General features: G+C 41.4%; 3 protein-coding genes across 5 annotated transcripts; 1 reads left to right on the top strand and 2 right to left on the bottom strand.

Annotated features, from left to right (window-relative positions):
• Positions 1 to 482: 482 nt before the first annotated feature.
• On the bottom strand, positions 483 to 3649 carry cdca8 (cell division cycle associated 8). Of its 3 annotated transcripts, none has more exons than XM_085346231.1 (10): positions 3562 to 3649; positions 2910 to 3038; positions 2671 to 2711; positions 2468 to 2554; positions 2324 to 2383; positions 2127 to 2209; positions 1891 to 1989; positions 1121 to 1250; positions 659 to 745; positions 483 to 518 (listed from the first exon to the last, which is right to left on the bottom strand). In XM_085346231.1, the coding sequence occupies exons 1-10, from the start codon at positions 3647 to 3649 to the stop codon at positions 483 to 485; spliced, it is 840 nt and encodes a 279-aa protein (XP_085202357.1). The 3 variants fall into 3 exon arrangements, with proteins under 3 accessions (XP_085202357.1, XP_085202359.1, XP_085202358.1); XM_085346233.1 differs by having other exon boundaries at positions 2324 to 2391; positions 2479 to 2554; XM_085346232.1 differs by having other exon boundaries at positions 2324 to 2391; positions 2479 to 2554; positions 2671 to 2716; positions 2912 to 3038.
• A 662-nt stretch (positions 3650 to 4311) lies between these two features.
• Positions 4312 to 6566, top strand: airim (AFG2 interacting ribosome maturation factor). Its single transcript, XM_085346229.1, has 4 exons — positions 4312 to 4614; positions 4877 to 5056; positions 5133 to 5251; positions 5998 to 6566. The coding sequence occupies exons 1-4, from the start codon at positions 4346 to 4348 to the stop codon at positions 6036 to 6038; spliced, it is 609 nt and encodes a 202-aa protein (XP_085202355.1). The 5' UTR covers positions 4312 to 4345; the 3' UTR covers positions 6039 to 6566.
• A 7171-nt stretch (positions 6567 to 13737) lies between these two features.
• cldn35 (claudin 35) lies at positions 13738 to 14427 on the bottom strand. Its single transcript, XM_085346860.1, has one exon. It carries the CDS (start codon positions 14425 to 14427, stop codon positions 13738 to 13740), a length of 690 nt encoding a protein of 229 aa, XP_085202986.1.
• Positions 14428 to 20374: the final 5947 nt, after the last annotated feature.

The raw sequence follows: 20374 nt of genomic DNA, 5'->3' as shown, positions 1-20374 counted from the left end.
AAAAGAATAAAGAGAAAGTTGTATCTGATAAGCACATACTGCATGTTTCTGTTGGATATTATCATGCAAGTCCTATTAAGATCCATTAAATCCAGACTGGCCAGGAATAAAAGACTGGAATAGCACTAAAATCTATCCAATTTCCCCTGCAACAAAAAAGCATCTGAAACTACATAAAATTAAATTTTTTTAAGTAAAGAGATAATTTAGGAGAATGTAAATACAATGAAATGAACAGTTTAACTTCTAGATTAATTCCAGTGAATGTGAAGGATCTCAAGAAAACAGTGTCCAGCGCAACAAATATTAACCTTACACTGTATCCTAAAGTATTAGTTAAAGTATAAACTGTATAAAGGCAAAAAAAAGAAGAAGAAAAAAAACATGCCACATTGTAGAATGATGAAAGCTTTATAATAGAGATAAAACTTGTTTTTAAAAAAAAAAAAAAGTATAGTACACGTCCGTGGCAGACTGTTTGGTCACTCTGATGTCCCACACAATGTTGTGAGTCGATTCTGTTGGGAAAAATAAAAAGAAATGATGAGAATCAAAGCATATGCAAATATTTCACATCAAAATTTGGCTAAAGCTGCAACAAAACAGTGATGAAAAGCTGATGAAACTGCAAGTAACGCTGTCCTGCTGGAATTTTTACCTGCAGCTGCCGAATGCTCCTCATGGCGGTTTCGTCCAGCAGTGACAGATCTACTGAGTCCATCTGACTGGCCAGCAGGTGAATGCTCTGGATCAATATGTTAAGGACACTTGTGTTAGTGATTTCGTTTTTGAGAATTAGCCTTCTAATCAAGAGTTTTGTTAGACAATTAATTACTCAAAAGCCATGAAGTCATCAAATGTAACTAAACAGTCATCAACATAAACACAGTATAAAATCAACATGAAAGCAGAAGACTTGAAGGCCGATTTAATGCAGCTTTAAGCTCATTTTCAATAAACCATATATAACAAAGTATTCAATGTTTTATCTTCCTGAAAATAGACATCTAAATTTCTTCAGTAAATATCGTTTCCTCTGCTGCCTTGTTAAAATCATTTCTTAAACAACTGACTGATCAATAGTACCTGAAGCTCTGAGCCTGACTAAATGTGCACTCACCTCTCCATTCCCAACGGGAACATTGATGACAATATCCTCATTTCCTGCTGCAATGGGAGAGCCGTTGACTGAAATGCTATAGACCCTCTCCTTGTGGCGGGGAACTCTCACTGCGGGGGTCTTGGGAAGCCTGAGGTGTAGTGAGTAATATGAAGCCTTCTTTGTAGGAAATGTCAACATTACAGAGTAAATAGCAGGGGCTGCCAGATTACAGCAAGTCTCCAGTCCCCACACACTTTCTAACACTCAAAGACACTAGATCCACTTACAGCTCTATGAGAGCAGAGATTTTGCTTTAACGAGAAGCCTGAGCTTTAATACAATACTTTGAGCATTTGTTTGTCTGTTTGCCCATGTTTTCACAGAATCACTATCTATTCAGCATGAACTGTAAATGAATTTGTGCTAGTAAAAATATCTCAGTACTATGTCTCAGTAATAAATCACTGAATATAAAGACATAACAATGCAGAAGTCTTCAGTGAGCTGCACTGAATAACCACATTCAGCACAGGTGTAGATGTCAACCTGTGAGGACGACTGGTGCACTGCTAATGTTATTCACACACAGCAAACTAACCTGACCAGTATGTGAGTCTAGTATCTTATGCACAATATAAATCTGACCCGTCTTCATCTGTGCTCAATTTTGAATCCTTTTTTTAACTGTTTTATAAATACGTTTTCTCCCCTCTCAATCAACTAGAACACTAATTGCCATTGACACAAACACCATCTTTAGAGTGACACAGTATAATTCTAAGGTGTACCTTGGGTCAAAGCGGGGGGTAATAAGAGGAGTGGGTCCCATCATCACAGAAGAATCCAGCAAGCTTCTGGCAGGAGTAATCAGGGGGTTCCTGTTTGATCTGAATCCAAACAATGACAATGTGTTAGCATCACATTTGTTAGCCACCAAACTTGCTTCCAAAAGTTTTTAGCACGGGAGGAAAGAAGAAGAAAAGAAAGAAAGAAAAAGAACAATACAAAAAGTAAAAGAGCTTACCGTCTGATGGTGGAGCTCTGCTTGCTGATCGACAGTGCCTTTGCCCTCTTTGTTTTAGTCGGGGGCTTTCTGGTAGTTCTCCCCTAAATTATAAACAAGCATTTAAAACACCACAAAAGAAGCAAACAGAGGATCCTGCATAACAACAGCTGTATGTAGTTGCTCTCATGTATGACTGTATGAAAAGCAGTCATTACCTTTTTTGTTGTGCTTGGGACGTTTTCATCCTCAGAGCTCAATGTAGCCCCACCTTTCATCTTTAATGCTGTGGATTGGACAAAACAAATTGCATTGGCTAAAGGGAAATGGTTTTCTTGTTTCAAGGGAAATGTATAAACTACTTTTAACTCACTTTTCTCAATTGTTTTTAGAAGAGATGTATGATCCTTAGCCACAACACTTTCCACGAGTGCAGCTTCCTCTTTTCTCTATAAAAGCAAATATAACTGAGTGTTTATGCAGAACAGAGCATCCTTGCACAAGCATGAAACTTATATATACTTAACGTATATTAAGTATAATTTGAGAAGGCTAATCAACTGACCTTTGCATTATCGAGTTCTGGTGTTTGTGGTTTCTCAGACTCTGCAGAGATGTAAATATTCTTTATTTAATGCTGTTTAAAAATGAAATTCATCCAAGATCAAATGCACAGATTTTTGAAAATGTACCATTAGCTTTTTTAAAAATAGGAAGCAGAATGCTGTAAAAGTCTCTGTGGCTCAAGAGCATTTCTTCTTTATAGATTTGGGATTTGTTAGTCAATAATCTATGTATACTTACTCCAATGCTCCAACCAGTTCATTTGTCTGACAGCCTTGGGGAGCTTAATTATTGCCATGTTGTAGCTGTTGTCAACATCTTTCAACAGCTGGTTTATCTTCTCTTTCACCTGTCCAACTCTAGTCTTCACTGCAGAAACACAAATGTTGAGTTCCGCTTCAGTTATACATTGTCACTTCAGCTTAAGTTATACAGTGTCAGGGTGGGGTGGATGGATGTTAGCATCAGTGGTGATTTGTAGCAGTAGGTTAGCAGCAAGAGTGAAGGCAAGATTTCCATTGATAGTGACCAGAAAGGACAGATTAGAAATTAGTACATGTGAAGGATGGTTGAAGTTGAGTGGTTTGGAGACAAAGTTAGAGAGGCAGGGCTCAGATGTCATAAACATGTGCAAAGGGGGGACAGTGGAAATACTGGACAAATTATGTTGAATATTGAGCTCCAAAGCTGGAGGAAAAGTAGAAAAGGTTCATGGATGCAGTGAAGGAGGACGCTCCGAGGGTTGGTAAGACAGAGGAGGATGCTAAGGATATAGTGAGCTGGAAGAAAATGTTCTCCTGTGGCGACTCCTAAAGTGAGCAACCGAAAAAAGAACAGGGAGTATTTCTGTAGCATTTCTATGGTGAGTTAAAAAAATAGTAATAATAATCACCCTCGCTGTCAAAATCCTCCATAAAAGCTTCCAGTTTTGCCGTCTTGGGGTTATTCTTGCGTTTGGTGGTCCTTTTCCTGGGAGCCATTTCTGACGGACACGGAGTATATTAGTAATTACAATATACCCTAGTACAGTACAGTGTAGTGCAGTATAGTGTGGTATATTAACACCCCATAGACACCATGAAATGTTAACATTGTGGCCTTAATCGGGAACAAAAGAATGCAAAAACAAAAAATCAGCCTACATGCGGCTAACTGTTGGTGAAGCTAACGTTAGCAAGTAGCTTTAGCTGAGTTAACGCTTATTTTCTGACCTTATTTTCGACAGCTGTGTTTACATCTACCAATATGTGTTATGGTCTTTTAAATAACTGTCCCGAGATGTATTTACATAAATTTTTTAAAGTATATATCATTACCTAAATGTGTTTTTCCTGTTCGTCCTCGAGACTCGCCTTCCTTCCTTCACAAAGCCGTTTTCAAATCTTCGCGCGGGGAGGGGCCAACACACCAGATCAGCCAATTAGGACGCGCATGTGCCATGCGTCGCAACAACTTTGTTTTCAGCCTATCGTAGCGCCAAACGTCAGTGTTTACATCAAGAGAACGGAAGTGGTTCAGGCAACATGGTAGAAATGTGATGTTCTGTAGCTGCGGGAAGAATCATTTAAAAGTCATTTTTCATAAAGTCGCCTTCATGGAAAATAAGACATAAAGCTGACTTAATGTATTTCGTGTTTTTCCCTTTGAACACCTAAGTACTGAAATCGTTTGCTGAAATGTCCACGCTTGCGGTAGCTACGCTTCATCAGGCTCTGAGGAAAAGCTTCGCGACACTTGAAAGCAACCAAAAAGTATGGAAGAGTGTTTTAGCCGAGTGCAGCCCTCTGATGGTGTCTCTCGGGAATTTGGCGGAGCAGTCGAGAGCACTGTCCAACGTGCAGATCTCCAACACACCGCTCAGAGGTTTTCCTGACCTGGAGGAGAGACTCCGCTTTAAGCTCCTTGAAGCAACGGATATAGTGCTGGGAAAACTCAACGAGAAGATGTGAGTAAATCGGCTATTATATCTGATGAGGATGCTGCGTTATTGGTATTCACATCCAACTATGTATGTTTGATCGGACAGGAGTACAGCTACATCCTTTTTAGTAATAAAGATCAGTTAATTTTTTTAGTAAGTAAATGGATCTTTGGAGAAGAACCTTATTAGTACCAGTTTGCAGAAGCTGCTCAGAGTATGCTTAAAGTATATATTATACTATAATTTTTATCTCACCCTCCCTTCTTTCCTTTCCTCTTTCTTTCAGGTCTTCCCTCCAGTCTGCGAGGGATGCTATCAGTAACCAGGTTGCTTCAATCCTTCATCTGTACGAGCAGAACGCACACAGTTTAGATCTGCTTGCAGTAACTGAGGGATCAACCACCACCCCGTCGGTTGCTGACATGCTCGAGTGGCTTCAGGATGCTGAGCGTCACTATCGGCAACAGTATCCTTTTCTCTCTTCAGTTTTGGATGTTTATGTTATATACTGGTATTTTTTTCCCCTCAACTCTTGTGTTCAGATTCCTGAGGAGGAAAACTCTGCTTCAAACACTGAGAGCAGATGACCTCTCTCTTCTGGAATCTGCTCCCCAAAGGTGGAACTCATTGGAGTCTCCCAGTGCTGAGGACCACATCACAGGTAAAATGTATATGACTAGTATGTCTGTGAAGGTTCTCAGTTATCCACTTCATTGTAGTCTAAGTAGCTTGGAAAGAAAAGCGTCTGGACTTCTTTAAGTTGCTTTGCCCCTCTTTGGGGGGATACTCCCACTGGGTTTAAATCTGGGACTCTCCACCATTTGACCCTTAGAACTGAAGAAGCTTCTCGGATGAGAGGTGAAACGTCTTCAAGCAACTTAACTTTTCTTTCTAAGATCCTTAGATTATATGACCTGTACTTCACTATACCATTCAGTTCACATCTGTAATTAATGCTGTATAATGGACTAGTTCTTTCAACATAGAAAGAAGCTGAAGATGTTTATAAATGTACTTAAATCCAGAACAACACAAGTACTGACAGACTGTCGTCTAGCATATATCTAAAGTCATGTAAAGATTTGAAAACAATAGATTAGAAAACAACTGTAAAAACATAATTCGGGAAATATTATATCACGGCTTTAAACTTAAACTTTTTTCCCGTTACACTACAGGGCGTCTTTAAATATTCTTTTTCTGTCACGTATAATCAATCATAAAGGGACCTACCTTTATGGCCAGTATTCATAACACTTTTAAAATTCAGCTCAAGTAGCAAAATTTAACTTGATATAATTTCACTTTTAATAATTGAGTACACATTGGCCAGAGACCAGTGCTCTGATGGATCTAGAAGTGACTGTTATTTATTAAACGAATTATCTTTCTCTCTTTTCTTTTCAGATACACTTTGCAAAGTGTCTTTCTTTGTGGAGTCGCAGTGAAGATTGTTAAGGACTTACCTAATCGTGAATATAACTGCATTTTAATGAAGACAATGAGAAGAAAGAGATCCACAAGAATGACTGAATCTAACTCCACATTGACTTGAACTGATGCACACAAACGTCGCTTGGAGGACAATGGTGCAGTGAAAGCTCCTGGTTCAAACCTCCTGGTTAACTGTTGGTTTTTGTGTGGAGCTTGCATGTTATTCCTGAGCCTGCAGGGGTTCCATTGGCTTCTTCCCACAGTCCAAAAACACAAACTTGTATGTAAATTGGATGCCTGGATGTGAAAGTATAAATAGTTCTGTCTTCCCTGATGAACTGTTAAGCCCAGATAGGATCAGCAATTAAAAATGGATGAGTGGACTTAAACTGCTTCTAGATCTATTTTGAAGGGAAACCAGGGTGGCCTAAAAACTACAAATAAGTATTTACAAATAATGGGGCCAATGTAAAATATTGATTTATCTTGAATTCAGTTTGGATGGATTGAAATGTTTAATCCAGTACGTATGAGAATTTTGAGCACAAGTGAAATTAAATGTATTGATTGAACAGAAATTCTTGGTGTGTGTGTGTGTGCTGTTTTATTAGCTACAAAACTAGCAGTGTAAAAGAGACTCAAGAGCAGAATAATATCAAGTATAACAAAATGTACAGTGGGGCAAAAAAGTATTTAGTCAGCCACCGATTGTGCAAGTTCCCCCACTTAAAATGATGACAGAGGTCAGTAATTTGCACCAGAGGTACACTTCAACTGTGAGAGACAGAATGTGAAAAAAAATCCATGAATTCACATGGTAGGATTTGTAAAGAATTTATTCGTAAATTAGGGTGGAAAATAAGTATTTGGTCACCACAAACAAGGAAAATCTCTGGCTCTCACAGACCTGTAATGTCTTCTGTAAGAAGCTTTTCTGTCCCCCACTCGTTACCTGTATGAATGGCACCTGTTTGAACTCATCATCTGTATAAAAGACACCTGTCCACAGCCTCAAACAGTCAGACTCCAAACTCCGCCATGGCCAAGACCAAAGAGCCGTCGAAGGACACCAGGAAAAGTATTGTAGACCTGCACCAGACTGGGAAGAGTGAATCTACAATAGGCAAGCAGCTTGGTGTGAAAAAATCAACTGTGGGAGCAATCATCAGAAAATGGAAGACATACAAGACCACTGATAATCTCCCTCGATCTAGGGCTCCACGCAAGATCTCATCCCGTGGGGTCAAATCTAACTAAATTAAACCATATCCCACTTTTAAAGAAGGTAGAAGATGATCTGGCTAGATGGAAATGTCTACCCATATCACTCATGGGAAGGGTTGCCGCTATAAAAATGATGGTCTTACCAAAAATAAATTATTTATTCTCAATGATCCCAACTAAACCGCCACAAGATTGGTTCAGATCTCTAGATTCATGTATGTCCAAATTCCTTTGGAAAAATAAACCCCCACGTATAAGCTTAAAAACACTACAAAAGACCAAGGATAAAGGAGGACTAGAACTGCCTAACTTTCAGCACTACTTCTTAGCCAACAGGCTTCAGTTTATCTCAGGATGGCTAAAACATACCCTCTTAGATTAACCTTGGCTAGATGTAGAACAAGCACTTTGCAATAATCTAGAGATCTCAGACCTACCATTTATCAGCTCAAACATCCAACGACATGAATGCTTTAAAAGCATCAACATCAGCTCTTCTCTGACAGCATGGTGGGAGTTTCTAAAATTGACGGCGTCTTCATTAATCCCATGCAAACGTACACCTATCTGGAACAACCCTGACATATTACAAAACAATAATATGATAAACTTTTCAGATTGGAGTGGTAAAGGAATCAAATATTTAGAACATATACTAGAAGGAACAGAATTTATCTCATTTGACGGACTAGTTACACAATATGGAATCAACAAGAAAAGATTTTTAGAATATCAACAAATTAAATCCATAGTAAAAAAGAAATTTAAACCAGGTCAAGTTGAACTACAAACCCCACCAAGTGTGTTTCAATTTCTTACTCTTAAAACCCCCAAATTACTATCCAAAATATACAGAATGCTTTCTAAAACAGATGAATCAATATCACTTCCTATTGCAAAATGGGAAGCGGATTTATCAGTTAACTTAGACCTAAACTTCTGGTCTCAGATTTGCTTAAAAACCTTTCATCTAATTAGAAATCCCAGTCTTCAATTAATTCAATACAAAATATTACATAGAGTGCACTATACAGGTCATCGGATGTTCAAGATGGGCTTTACGTCTACCAACAAGTGCTCACACTGCCAAACCAATTCACCGGACAATTATATCCACGCTCTTTGGTTCTGTCCACCAGTTCAGAAGTTTTGGCGCGAGATATGTGAAGACTTATCGAAGTGTCTGAAATGTAACATTCCAACTTCCCCCTTAGTGTGTTTGTTGGGCAGCTTAGATAATGTCACTTCAGAAAAGAATATCGCCCATATGGTTTTCACTGCCCTATGCATAGCCAAGAAAACAGTCCTCATGAACTGGAAAAATAAAAATAATCTTAATTCTAACCAATATAGAAATTATCTATTAGATTACATTAGTCTTGATACAGCCTCTGCCACCACATCAGATCAATTGCTCTGGGCTCCTTTGATCAGCTCCATCACCTAGTGGGGGTGGGGGGTCATAGTTTGGTCCCGCCTTCACTGTTGTGATTGGTGTGGGGGTAGGGACAGGCTTAGGGCGTCGGGGGGTTCCCCGGAGGCATCTTCCTTGGGGGGCTCAACCCGGGGTAGCGGTCATGTCCGGTTAGGGGCTCTGTTGGCTCTCAGGCGACTGTTTCCTCGCGGCTGCGTGCAGCGGGGCTAGGGGAGGGTCTGTGCTGACGGACGTGGGTTACTGACCTGGTAGCCTGGCTGCCCCTGGGTGGGTCCGGGATGGGCGTGAGGTTCTGGGGGTGCTCCGTCTCTGGGCTGGGTCCCGGGCCGGGCCTCAGGGGCTTGGGTCCTGGTTGGTGTCTTGCCGGGGTTGTGGGCGGGTGGGTGCATGGGGGCCCACCCCTGGAGCAGGGTGCCGCCGGTGCATCGAGCCACCTGGGGGGCTCTTCAACTGGTGGGGGAGATTGTCACATCTTGCAGGAGCTTTCCTCTCCTCGGGAGCTGCCTCTGCAGGAGGGGGAGATACAGGAGAGGTGGAGGAAGATCTCAGCCTGGGTGTTTATTGTCTTGTGTAGTCTGGAAGATGAGTGGATGGTGGGGTGGGTGCAGTTTTCTCTGTGGTGGGGTTGGGTGGACTGTCCCGGGCTCTGTGGGGCCGGGAGGCGCTGCTGCACTGGGCCCCGGTCTGGATGGGCCTGGGCCCCCTTTCCCTGGCGGGTCGCGGAGTATGGGGGTGCCTACTGGGGTCAGCGGGGGAGCTGGCCCCAGGGAGGGGTCACTTGCCCCTCCCTTCCTTCCCTCCCCATCTCCAGCTGCCTCCCTCTTCCCGCTCCACCACAACCACCCACACATGCAGGACCTTGGAGTAGGGGTATGTCACCAGGGTGCAGAGGAGGCTACCCCCCCCCCCCCCCCCCCCCCGTCCCCTTCTGGCTGCCTCTGCCTCAATTTTATCCCACAACTTAGACATTCACATTACTCACACTCTCATTACACATACATATAGGATCTTGGGGGTGGGCACGATACACGGAATCCAAAGTACCATCAGGGTGTACACCCCACCCCTGGCGTCGTTGCCCACCTCTCAAGGTTAAATACACGTAGACATTGAGGGCTAGCAGGAGGGACCATGCGCTTACCTGCTGCTCTCTGGCAGGTAGCTCCATGCCCTCCTGGGTTTTAAATGCACCTTAGAACACACATGCATCAACACTACAATAAGCGGGTGGAGGGAGGTTTGGAGTCTTCTCTCACCCCCGTTCTCTGCGACCTGCTGGAGCGGGGGGGCTAGGAGGAGGAGTTGGCCGTCCGACTGCGGTCTGGAGTGTGGGGCCTCCCTGCTGCTGCGGAGTCGGGGTGGTCTGCCTCCCCCCACCGCAGGGAAAAGGGTAACACCACCTGGGTCTGGGTGCAGTTCCCCCTCCAGGGGTAAGGGTACCTAGACCCGGTTTGTAGAGTACGCTTGGGGAGTGTGATCGTGTGTACAGCGTCTCTTTATGTCTGTCTCCACGTTGGTTGAGTGTGGAGTAAGTGCATATGAGAGCATGAGGGTGGGAATGGATGTTTGTATCTGTGTGTGCCTGTATTTCTGTGTCTATATGTCAGGTTGGGTGTCAGGCGCCACCTCTCTGGGGACATCTCAGGCCCTCCAAGGTTTGGAGGCCTATCTCCCCCTACCACCACTTCCCCTGCCAGTGGCGGACTCCCTCAGGTGTCGGTGCGTTGGTGGTTCTTTGTGTCCGGGGATGGGCGTCCAGGTACACACCGGCTCACTCCTTGGCGGCCGCTTATCGGGGCCTGGAGCCTGGGGCTCGCTCGGGCCACTTCAGAGGTGGGGTGCCCCCGGCCTCTCGGCCTGGGGCTCGGTCACTCAGGCACGGCTGGCTGCCGGCGGAGCTCATGGGCGCGTCACTGCAACTCCCCCTGGCTTCTGCTCCGCGGCTGCTGAGTGAGCCCTCATCTGGGACTCTCCTCAGCTCTTTCTGGGACAGTGGCGCGGCTGCCCCTCTGTTGGTCTTCCTTGGTCTCTTGTGTTCTGGGGGCCTCTGGATGTCTGGAGTTTTGATCTCCTCCATACCTGCTTCATGCCCTGGAGGACGGGGCTGTGGCCCCCCCACACCCTCTAGCAGATCATTACATGAAGGAACCTTTTAAAAAAACAAGCGCGTCCATGCTCACAGGTGTACACACGGGTGATCACACCCACAAACTACACCCTTTTTGGCTCCTACCTCAAAGCACACTGTTCTGTTGATCTTATGTGCTGCACAATAATGTTTAATATTTAGTATTTACTGTCATATTCCCATATATCATTGTGATGCTGTTTATTCTATTACTCTTGTTCTCTTCTGCTTGTTTTCTTTTTTCTTTCTCAGCAGGTGATCCAGGTGATTGATATATGCATTTTTTTTCTTTTTTTTTTCTGCTCATTCTGTTGGTTTTTGTTTTTTGCCCTTCTCCCCCGTCCCTCTTCTCAGCTGTTTCTCTTTCCCTCTTTCTTTCTCCCCTTCTTTCCCCCAGTGAAGTCTGTCCCGTATTCAGTAAGTGAAAATAAAATAAACAATAAAAGGTGAATCAAATGGACCATTATGGCAAGGCTGGGATGGTCAATTTGGTAAAGTAAATCCGTTGGGCATCTTTCTTTGCCTTTAGACAATAATTCTGATGGCAAAAGAGCCAAACGGGACAGGCAAAAAAAAAAAAGAAAAAAAAAGAGAGAAGTAAAAAAGCGCAGACAGCATAGGATCAGTGAAACCATCGTATTGTTACACATATATAAGTTAGGTCCTGTGATGAAGTCTGTTTAAAATCTTAATGATGATGGGTGTTAGAGTGAGCGAACCCTGGATAATCCTCCTTTTTGTTTGGAAAGATGACCAAAATTTACTAAAATAACTTCATGTTATTTGACATGAAACTCATGACTAAACCAGTAAAGTCATCTGGAGCATAATTACTGAGGTCAGAGAGCAAAATAAATTATAAAACCAGACGTCTTTTGGCAACCACAGGAGTCGCCTCCTGCAGGCCACCCCGCTTTGGCTTCAGTTTTCAGACCCAGAGACTATGGCCATCTTTTATACAGTGTATGTAAAGAACAGAGTGAAAAAAATGTTTAGAAAATGGTAGTGAGAGCAGGCAAAGTACATGGGTAACAGTGCTGATGAAAAGGGAGGAGGTGGAACCAATGGCTGCTCTGTTAAAGATAATAAATTTGCACTGAGAGTGACAAAGACTGACAGGATTAGGAATGAGTACATCAGAGAGAAAGCTCAGAGATGGACAATATGCCCCAAACTTAGCTTCAGGTGAAACATTACCTTAAAAGGGACAGCAAACCTCCCTAGACCTCTGATCTCTGAGTAGTATAATTCATTTTGATGTTATTAGGTTACTAAGTTGATACTTTGTTAACTCAGTAGACATTTTTTTGTAACTTAATAAATAGGGTGTTACAAGTTCACAGAAAGCTTTATTTATTGTAGAACATAGCTTGTGTACTGCTAAGTTAAAATGGGAGAAGTGTATCATTTATCAAACCTTTTTAACAAGACTGTTTTAGGGATTTATAATCAAGTATATGTGTTGTTCTTATTAGGATTTCGCCTACTTCAGTATCAGTTTAAATGTATTACTAAGACATACACAGAAAGAGAGAAAAAAAAGAGAAGAAAAGAAAGAAAAAGGAAAAAAAGAAAAAAGAAAAAGAAAAGAAAAAAATGTACAGGTATGTATTTTCTGCATCACCAAATTAATACATGTACATTTCCATGAGTATATAACACTTAATTTAGTGGTTTTAGTGAGGTACGGCTTAACAACTTACACATATTAAAAAGTATTCTCCTAGAAACTTAAAACGTAGTCTAATTTAAAGCTGAGCAAAAACATGATACTTTCTTTTACTTCATTACTGTACTTAAGTAGAACTTTGAGGCATCTGTACTTTTCTTACAACTTTTTACTTTTACTCACTACATTTTTAAACATATATTTTTGAATTTGGATTAACGGATCTGACGGGAGTTATTATTTCACAGTATTTCATCATCTAGCTAGCCCTACAGAAAACAAGCAGGTAATTTTAAATTAAGAGTTTCTATCAGCTCAGCTCAGCTCACTCAACCGTTTGTGTCTCCAGTTTGTGGCACAGTGTGTTGCTAGCTAAAGGTCCAGCTACTGTATTTGATGGAGAGAAAAGAAAGAAAGCTAATTTCGCTCAGAGATGGATAAAGGTAAGAAAGACGACACGAGAGGAAGAAAAGAGGTTAGAGTTAAAGGTAAGGAATGCTCAGTGGGGTCTGCTACACTGGAAATGTAAAGCTTGCATGTAAGTCCTCGTGTTTTTAAATCAGATATTGGGTCTGTACATGCGGCATTGTGTGTTTTTCGTATTGTGAAACATGCTGCAAAACAAAACGGAGGTAGACTGTGTTATTTAAGGCTCAGTCAGCTTTGCATAAGAATAGCTGGTAGAAATATTCCTCAAGGAGCTTTTTTTTACCTTTTTACTTTAAATACATTTCAGAGCTGGTACTTTTTCACTTTTAGAAGTTTAATTGGTGCTTCAACTTTTACAGGAGTTTTTTTTTTTTCAACACTAGTAGGTGTACTTCTACTTAAATACAGAATGTCTGTACTTTTTTTGGGTTTGTCATATGCATGTCGACAGAGTGACCCTAAATAGAACAAAAGTCCAGCACACACAAAGAAAAGCAACTACTTCAAAATACTTTAAGCACACTTTGCCAGATTTTTTTTTTTAATTTCACAATTTTCTGACTTAAGTAATCACTGCAATCTTCAAAACACAAGCCATCATTAAAGCCATCATCAAGTCATACTGTTACAGCAAAGACTAAAGGCTTTCTTCAGGCACTGCTATGACTCAGAGAACAGAAAACATCAAATCTCAACGTACTGAAGACAAACATGACAAAGAGATATACAAAATACGTATTCATAAATATATGTTTGAATTTATACCTTAAAATTCATGATCTTTGTACCATTTTTAAGAGTATCAGCTCTTCTGTCCTTCTTCCTTTCCTACACATACTCCTTCAGTGGTAAATTATTAGAAGTGATAGGCTTTGGGAAATCTGGTGCTGTAGCAGGTGAATTTGCAAAACTCCGCCCTATGTAGCCCCTCCGGTACCTGCCTCCCCTCTCCATGAGCGGGCAGGTGCTGCTCAACACAGCTCCGCTGATCATGAGAATAACCGCAGCCGCCCAGCCCAAATAAATAGCCTGGCCCAGCTCTCTTTTGTACATCACAGGCACGTTGGGGTTGTAGAAATCCTGGATGACTGTATTGGCAGTCCAGGAAACTGGAATTAATACGCACAGGCCTGTCAAAATGAAGAGAACTCCACCTGAGAGCGCTATACCCGCCTTGGCCTGGCGATCGTCCCCGGCACAAGTGGTGCACTTCATGCCGCAGCAGGACACGGTGCAGGAGAGCCAGCCCATGAAGATGGCCAGACACATAAGAGCACGGGCTGCCTGGATGTCGGGAGGCAAAGCCAGCATGGAGTCATAAGTCTTACACTGCATGTGACCCGTGGTCTGGTAAATGCAGTTCATCCAGATCCCTTCCCACTTGATCTCTGAGGTCAGGATGTTGCTGCCTATGAAGGCTGAGACCTTCCACTGAGGCAAGGCTGTGACAGCGATCGCCATGATCCAGCCGGTCACCGCACAGGTGAAGCTGATCAGCTGCATCCCGGTGTTCACCATGATGAAAAAACTGGATGTGAAGCTATTTCTTAATGTTTAATTTGTTCTCTGTCTTTAGCTTCTTTGACAAGATCTTTTCCTTATTATCAGTCTTCCAAGTTGTTTTTTATTTAAGTGTTCTTCTCTTTTCCTTTTGTTGTTTGGCCAAGCGTCTTATGGTCTTTGCCCTAATGTCACTTTGTCAAAGTCATGTTCTTCTCTTTTTCTTTTCCTTCTCAACATCTGCTCACAGTTTCCACTTCCACGCGTCTCAGTGCGCTGCGTTATCCAGAAGTAATCGCTTGCTTTCCCTCAACAGACACCCAGCTTTTCAGGGGATCAGAGGCTCGCGCACTTTCTCCTCCTTTTCAAGTTTGAGTCGGTGCATTATTGAGTAGCCAATACCTGTGCAGCCACCTGTGGCAGCCTGCAGATGTGGGATCAATCAGGCTTTATAATGCAGGACCGGTGGAAGAGAGATCTCTGCCAGGAGTTTTTCTTTTCTTTTCAGTGGAAGTGCTTCTTTTTTCCTTGAACTCAGGACTCCTGAGCTGCTGTTTACTTCAGTGTCACTCTTGGTTTTGGTGTAGCCTTACCTAGATGGATCAGACTGATATAACCTGATACCTGGATCCGAGGCTACTGATGATGCTATGAGTGTATCCTTTCACAGGAGGTTGAATATAGTGACTCTCAGTTACACAGAATAAAACAGCGTAGCTTTTTACCTCCTGGTCATCGAAAGCCAGTTTCTACTCCTTATGCTTCCAGAAGGATGGACAAAATATGAACCGTGATCAACCTAAAGAGGGTACTCCAGCCTCCTTTTTCCTCCAAAGAATCCCAAATCCACATTAAGCCTCAAAGCAACGGGTTTTTGTAGTCTTCGTCCTCTGAAAGAACAGCTTTCCTGTAGAAAACAACCTGCAGAATTTATCTTCAGACACCGCTGCTGTTGCCAGCTGAAGTGTCTCTTAGCTGACAATATATGGCGCTGGGGTCCAAGCCTTGATGAGGCCACTTCAGGCTTCAGCTGCTGCACAGCTTCACCCTCCCTCAGCCACTTCCTTTAGTAGCAGTGCAGCCCAGATGGGTCAGTCCAGATCTAACAAGGGTATAAATAAGAAATCAGGCCTGCAAAGTCAGACTTCTGGGTAAGTAGAGCATAAGATCCCTCCCCCTTACCTTCATCCCCTCTGATATCCAACCTGTGGAAAGCACCACTGAACCCCACAAAAAAAAAAAAAAACACAATAAAACAGGCGAGTGGGAGGGAGAGGGCGAAAGAGGGTGAGACAACAAAAGGGAGGGAGGCATGGGCAAACTCAGGATGGAGCGGTGTCTGTAGGTGGATCAGCTAACACAAAGACAACATGGAGTGGGCTCCTACAATGGGGATTACAAACTCTATTGCTCCATACCACACGTAATTACGTGAATTTTAAAGAAGACAACACAAAAATAGCTTTCACTTGCCTCTTTTTGTCTGCAGCGAAAGGGCGAAGCAGCTTTTCATGGTTTTATTTTTTTGACTGTGGATAAAATGTTGTGAGGCTACACAAAAAATAAATAAATAAATAAATAAATAAATAAATAAATAAGAGATCACAATTTGTTTGGGGTTTATTTTCAAATTCACTTAACTGCAATTTCTTACTAAACACTTTCATGTTTTTCAGTTAGACACAGACTACTGAAACATTAACAAGCTGAAATACCAACTGCAGTTATTATGGTGAATTGTTTGGCACATAAATAGCTGGGGGCAGTGTAACAGAAGGATCTGACAGCAGGTCTTTGTTTTCATTTCAACATATTTTCCACCCAAGAAAGAATCCTTATTCCCTCTGCATTTGGCCTTAGTGGTGTGTTGTGCTGATGAATTAAATATCGTGGCATCAAGATCTGGGGTTCAGGTTTCCTTTCTTCTGTAGCCTCCGCTCGCCTTGGTAACAGTGGTCATGACAACCAGCCGGGACACAGGAAATGCAGCGGAGACAGATGATACACAAAGGGGGGGCAGAGGAAGGTGGCACATACCGCTAATGGCGAGTCACAGTGAACAGATAAACAGACAGATGTGTGTGTTTGAGTTTTCCTTTAAGGGAGCAGGCGGCAGTGAAATTACTCTAAACTTAAATCTTAAATACACATGGGAAAGACAAATACTTTAGAGCTTAAATTTTGAAAATATGGTTTAATGGTGGAATGCTTCAAGTCCTAGCTTGGGACTTTATAAGCAACCAATTCACTATCCCAGGTTGATTGCTTGCGTTACAGGTTGCATTTGCTGACTGCTGACCTCTTTACCTGAGGTGCACAAATATAACAGGCAGCCACCTGGTTATTTGACCAGTTCCTTCTTAGTAAATGTTGTGTTGTTGTTTTTTCAGTATATAGTAATGCATCTTAAAAAAAAAATCTGAATATCATGAAAAAGTTTAATTCTTTCAACAATTTTCTTCAAAAAGGGAAACACTGATATAGTCTTTATTCATTGCATGCCTTTTAAGCCTGCTAAGGTGTTGTTGAAGGTTGATTTGATAGCTGCCATAACTTGAGATTTATAATAGTTGTCACTGTGGGCAGTGCTAGGTCCTGCTGGAAAAGGAAATCAGCATTCCCATAAAGCTTGACAACAGGTGGAAGCAGAGGTGTGGACTCGAGTCACATGACTTGGACTCGAGTCAGACTCGAGTCATTAATTTTATGACTTTAGACTTGACTTGAAAAAATGTTCTAAGACTTGTGACTTGACTTGGACTTTTACACCAATGACTTGGGACTTGAATTGGACTTGAACCGGTTTACTTGAAAAGACTTGATATTTTACCCCAAATACAAAATTTAACATGCATATTATATAGAGATTGAAAATGTGACGTCATTCACGGGTAGAACCGCAAAGGATTCTGGGAACTCGTGGCAAGCGGTACTAGCGCACGCAGGCTTTCAATTAAAATCAGTTATACAGCGATAAAAAGAAACACAAGAAGCCGTTGTATTATTAACTGCAATAGCCGGTCGCATGACAGCCATGGGAAGCCGACGGGTAAAGAGATCGGTTGTTATCGGATTACCTCGTTGAAGAGAAATTGTTCGAGCCATGTTTCCGAAGTAACAAAGAGGCGACTGGATTGCAGCCATTCAAAGGTCAAATATAACGTCCCAGAACCCTCCAGCTCACAGGTTAGTCTGCTCCAAGCATTTACACAAAGGTCAGTCTGCTGTTGTAGTTAATGCGTCATTTTTCTTAACATAATTGGTGATATAGGTTACAAGCAAGTCTGGCGCTGAACAGAAATTGTCGCGCTATGCTCCTTTATTTATTGTGCATAAATAGTGAATTGTCCTGACAGAATATTGTGTTTCGCTTCTGTTATTATGGTACATTGACAAAAACATATACTTTTATTCACAGGATAAAACAGGTTTTTTGTATCACTAATTGCCCAGTACGATTACAGCATACAGTATTATTGTCACTGCTACATTTCTGTGATGCTACCAGAAATTATTTCCACTACTAATTAATTACCGTTGAGCTCAAAGGTTATATTAATAAACGGTTAACGAATGTGTATTTATGACGACGATTTGTGAGACTGGTAAACTTATGATACGTACGATGGTCTTTACTTTCTACACGGTGCATTTCAAGGTCCTGCACCCATCCGTCGGTAAACTGTACCTGGGCTTGTTGCAGTGACCGGAAGTTACTAAACTTCATGAGTGTATGCACTCACTCCAAGAACCGTATAATTATAAATATGCATATAAATATGCTACGATGAGATAGCTGACTTCATCTAACTAGCAAATGTTTTCCAGGCTACGTTGGTGATACAGTTTTTTTAATGTGTATGATATTTTTGTCATGCGATTTTAAAGCTGGTCCTACAACCGCATCCAAGAATAACATGCAGCTTATCTCAGAACTGTCGGTGAAAATTATTCTTGGAGCTAAGTTTAATTGAGCTGCATTTTAAAGAGGTGCAATTTCACAATTTGTGTATATTTTCTAAGTTCACTATTTTGTCATGTGTTGAGAAAAACACAGATTTTAAAATTACATGGTCTAACATTTACATTTAGCATAACTGCAACATTATTTTTTCGTTGTTTTTTTTTTTTAAAGACTCGAAAGGACTTGAAATTCAAAGTTTCAGACTTGTGACTTGACTCGGACTTTTACACCAGTGACTTGAGACTCGACTCTGACTTGCCTGACATTACTTGAGACTTGACTTGAGACTTGAGGATAAAGACTTGAGACTTACTTGAGACTTGCAAAACAATGACTTGGTCCCACCTCTGGGTGGAAGCATAAAGTGCTATAAAATCTCCTGGTAGACAACTGCATTGACTTTTTGATAAAACACAGTGGACCAATCAACCATCAAAACCCACCAGCACTTGATACACAGACCACACTCTCCACTTTTCCTCCAGAAAAGCGTGGGCGATCGTGGCTCAAGAGTTGGCAGTTTGTCTTGTAATTGGAAGGTTGTCAGTTCGAGCCCCGGCTCGGACAGTCTTGGTTGTTGTGTCCTTGGGCAAGACACTTCACCTACTGCCTTCTGGTGTTGGCCAGAGAAGCCCATGGTGCGATATGGCAGCCTCGCTTCTGTCAGTCTGCCCTAGGGCAGCTGTGGCTACAACTGTAGCTTGCCTCCACCAGTGTGTGAATGTGAGAGTGAATGAATAGTGGAACTGTAAAGCACTTTGAGGGTCTTGAAAAGCGCTATATAAATGCAATCCATTATTATTTGAAAAGGACTTGATTTCCAAATGTAGTTCAAAACGTACTTTTATCTGAAAAGAGGACCACAGAGCAGTAGTCCACTTCTAAAGTCTCTGGTTCAGGGTGGTTTGACAGCAGTAGTAAAGCAACAGCTATACCGCCTGTTATGAAGACGTCTATATACACTGACACCAGCCTCCGTTCACTCCTTGTGATGTTCTTGAGTCAACTTTTCCTGACAGTCCTCTCAAGTCTGTGGCCATGCTCTTTGTCTCCCTCATACTTTTTCCCCTTCAGCCAACTTTATTATTTACACACCTCCATACAGCCAGCCTTTTCAGCAAGACCTGTGGCTTATCCTCCTATTAGAGAACATCAATGATAGACATCTAAACAACCATCAAATAAGCAGTCTTCCCTCTGATTGTGTTTGCAGGTATTTACCAAGGTCTGCATACCAAGACAAACATTTATGTGAATAGTTTGTTCTTTAAATTTAAACTGGCTTTCTGATTTTCATGAGCTATAGGCATGGTCATCACAACAACAAAAAAGTCATAATGCTTGCATCATGTATAATGAATATAAAATATAGTTAAGTTTGTAGTTAAAGGTTTTATAGTTTAAAAAAAAAAACCCAAAAAAACCAAACTATTTACAATAAAGGACAAAGCATCACATTTTTTGACAATGAAATCATTAAGAGAAAATATCCTACTTATACTGTTAAATATGCCCCCACAACAATTTCCATTAATCTTTGGACCCTTTTCTGTATTGTACAGCATGTATTTTGTTTGAGTTTTTTGTTGAGAAAAATAAAAATTTATCCCATTACTTGCACTACATTCTTAAACTTTCAATTTCCAAAACTGCATTCTATTTTTAAAAAAAAAAAAAAAAAAAAATTAAACAAATATCCCTTTTTTTTTTTTTTTTTTTTTTTTTTTAAATACTCAACATTTCAAGTCACTGTTCACATACAGGACCCCATCCCTACACTCTTGCCAGGACTACTAACTTAACACCTGCTTTACTAAAGCAAAAAAAAAAAAAAAAAAAAAAATTAAATGTGTTCAGATTTCTTCAGGCTACTTAAGACAGAATATATCTGATATTGTTACACTATTCAGCTGCATCCAAGGACAGGAACAGCTTACATCATTAATATTTTACCAAGTGCCATCATCCTGTAATCTGATTTACTTTGGTAAAGAATGCCAT

This window comes from Diplotaxodon limnothrissa, linkage group LG22, assembly GCF_057381915.1.
Source record: "Diplotaxodon limnothrissa isolate DT_005_m linkage group LG22, D_limnothrissa_male_GT1.1, whole genome shotgun sequence".
Classification (NCBI taxonomy): domain Eukaryota; kingdom Metazoa; phylum Chordata; class Actinopteri; order Cichliformes; family Cichlidae; genus Diplotaxodon; species Diplotaxodon limnothrissa.
The sequence above is the reverse complement of the archived record's forward strand: the minus strand, read 5'-3'. Positions and strand labels throughout refer to the sequence as shown.

Coding starts and splice junctions, on each gene's coding strand:
- airim (XM_085346229.1), top strand. CDS start 4,346: ATGTCCACGCTTGCGGTAGCTACGCTTCATCAGGCTCTGAGGAAAAGC. Junction 5,057..5,132: donor GAGCGTCACTATCGGCAACA/GTATCCTTTTCT, acceptor TCTTGTGTTCAG/ATTCCTGAGGAGGAAAACTC. Junction 5,252..5,997: donor TGCTGAGGACCACATCACAG/GTAAAATGTATA, acceptor TTTTCTTTTCAG/ATACACTTTGCAAAGTGTCT.
- cldn35 (XM_085346860.1), bottom strand. CDS start 14,427: ATGGTGAACACCGGGATGCAGCTGATCAGCTTCACCTGTGCGGTGACC.
- cdca8 (XM_085346231.1), bottom strand. CDS start 3,649: ATGGCTCCCAGGAAAAGGACCACCAAACGCAAGAATAACCCCAAGACG. Junction 2,712..2,909: donor GAACTGGTTGGAGCATTGGA/GTAAGTATACAT, acceptor ACATCTCTGCAG/AGTCTGAGAAACCACAAACA. Junction 746..1,120: donor TTCCCGTTGGGAATGGAGAG/GTGAGTGCACAT, acceptor ATATTGATCCAG/AGCATTCACCTGCTGGCCAG.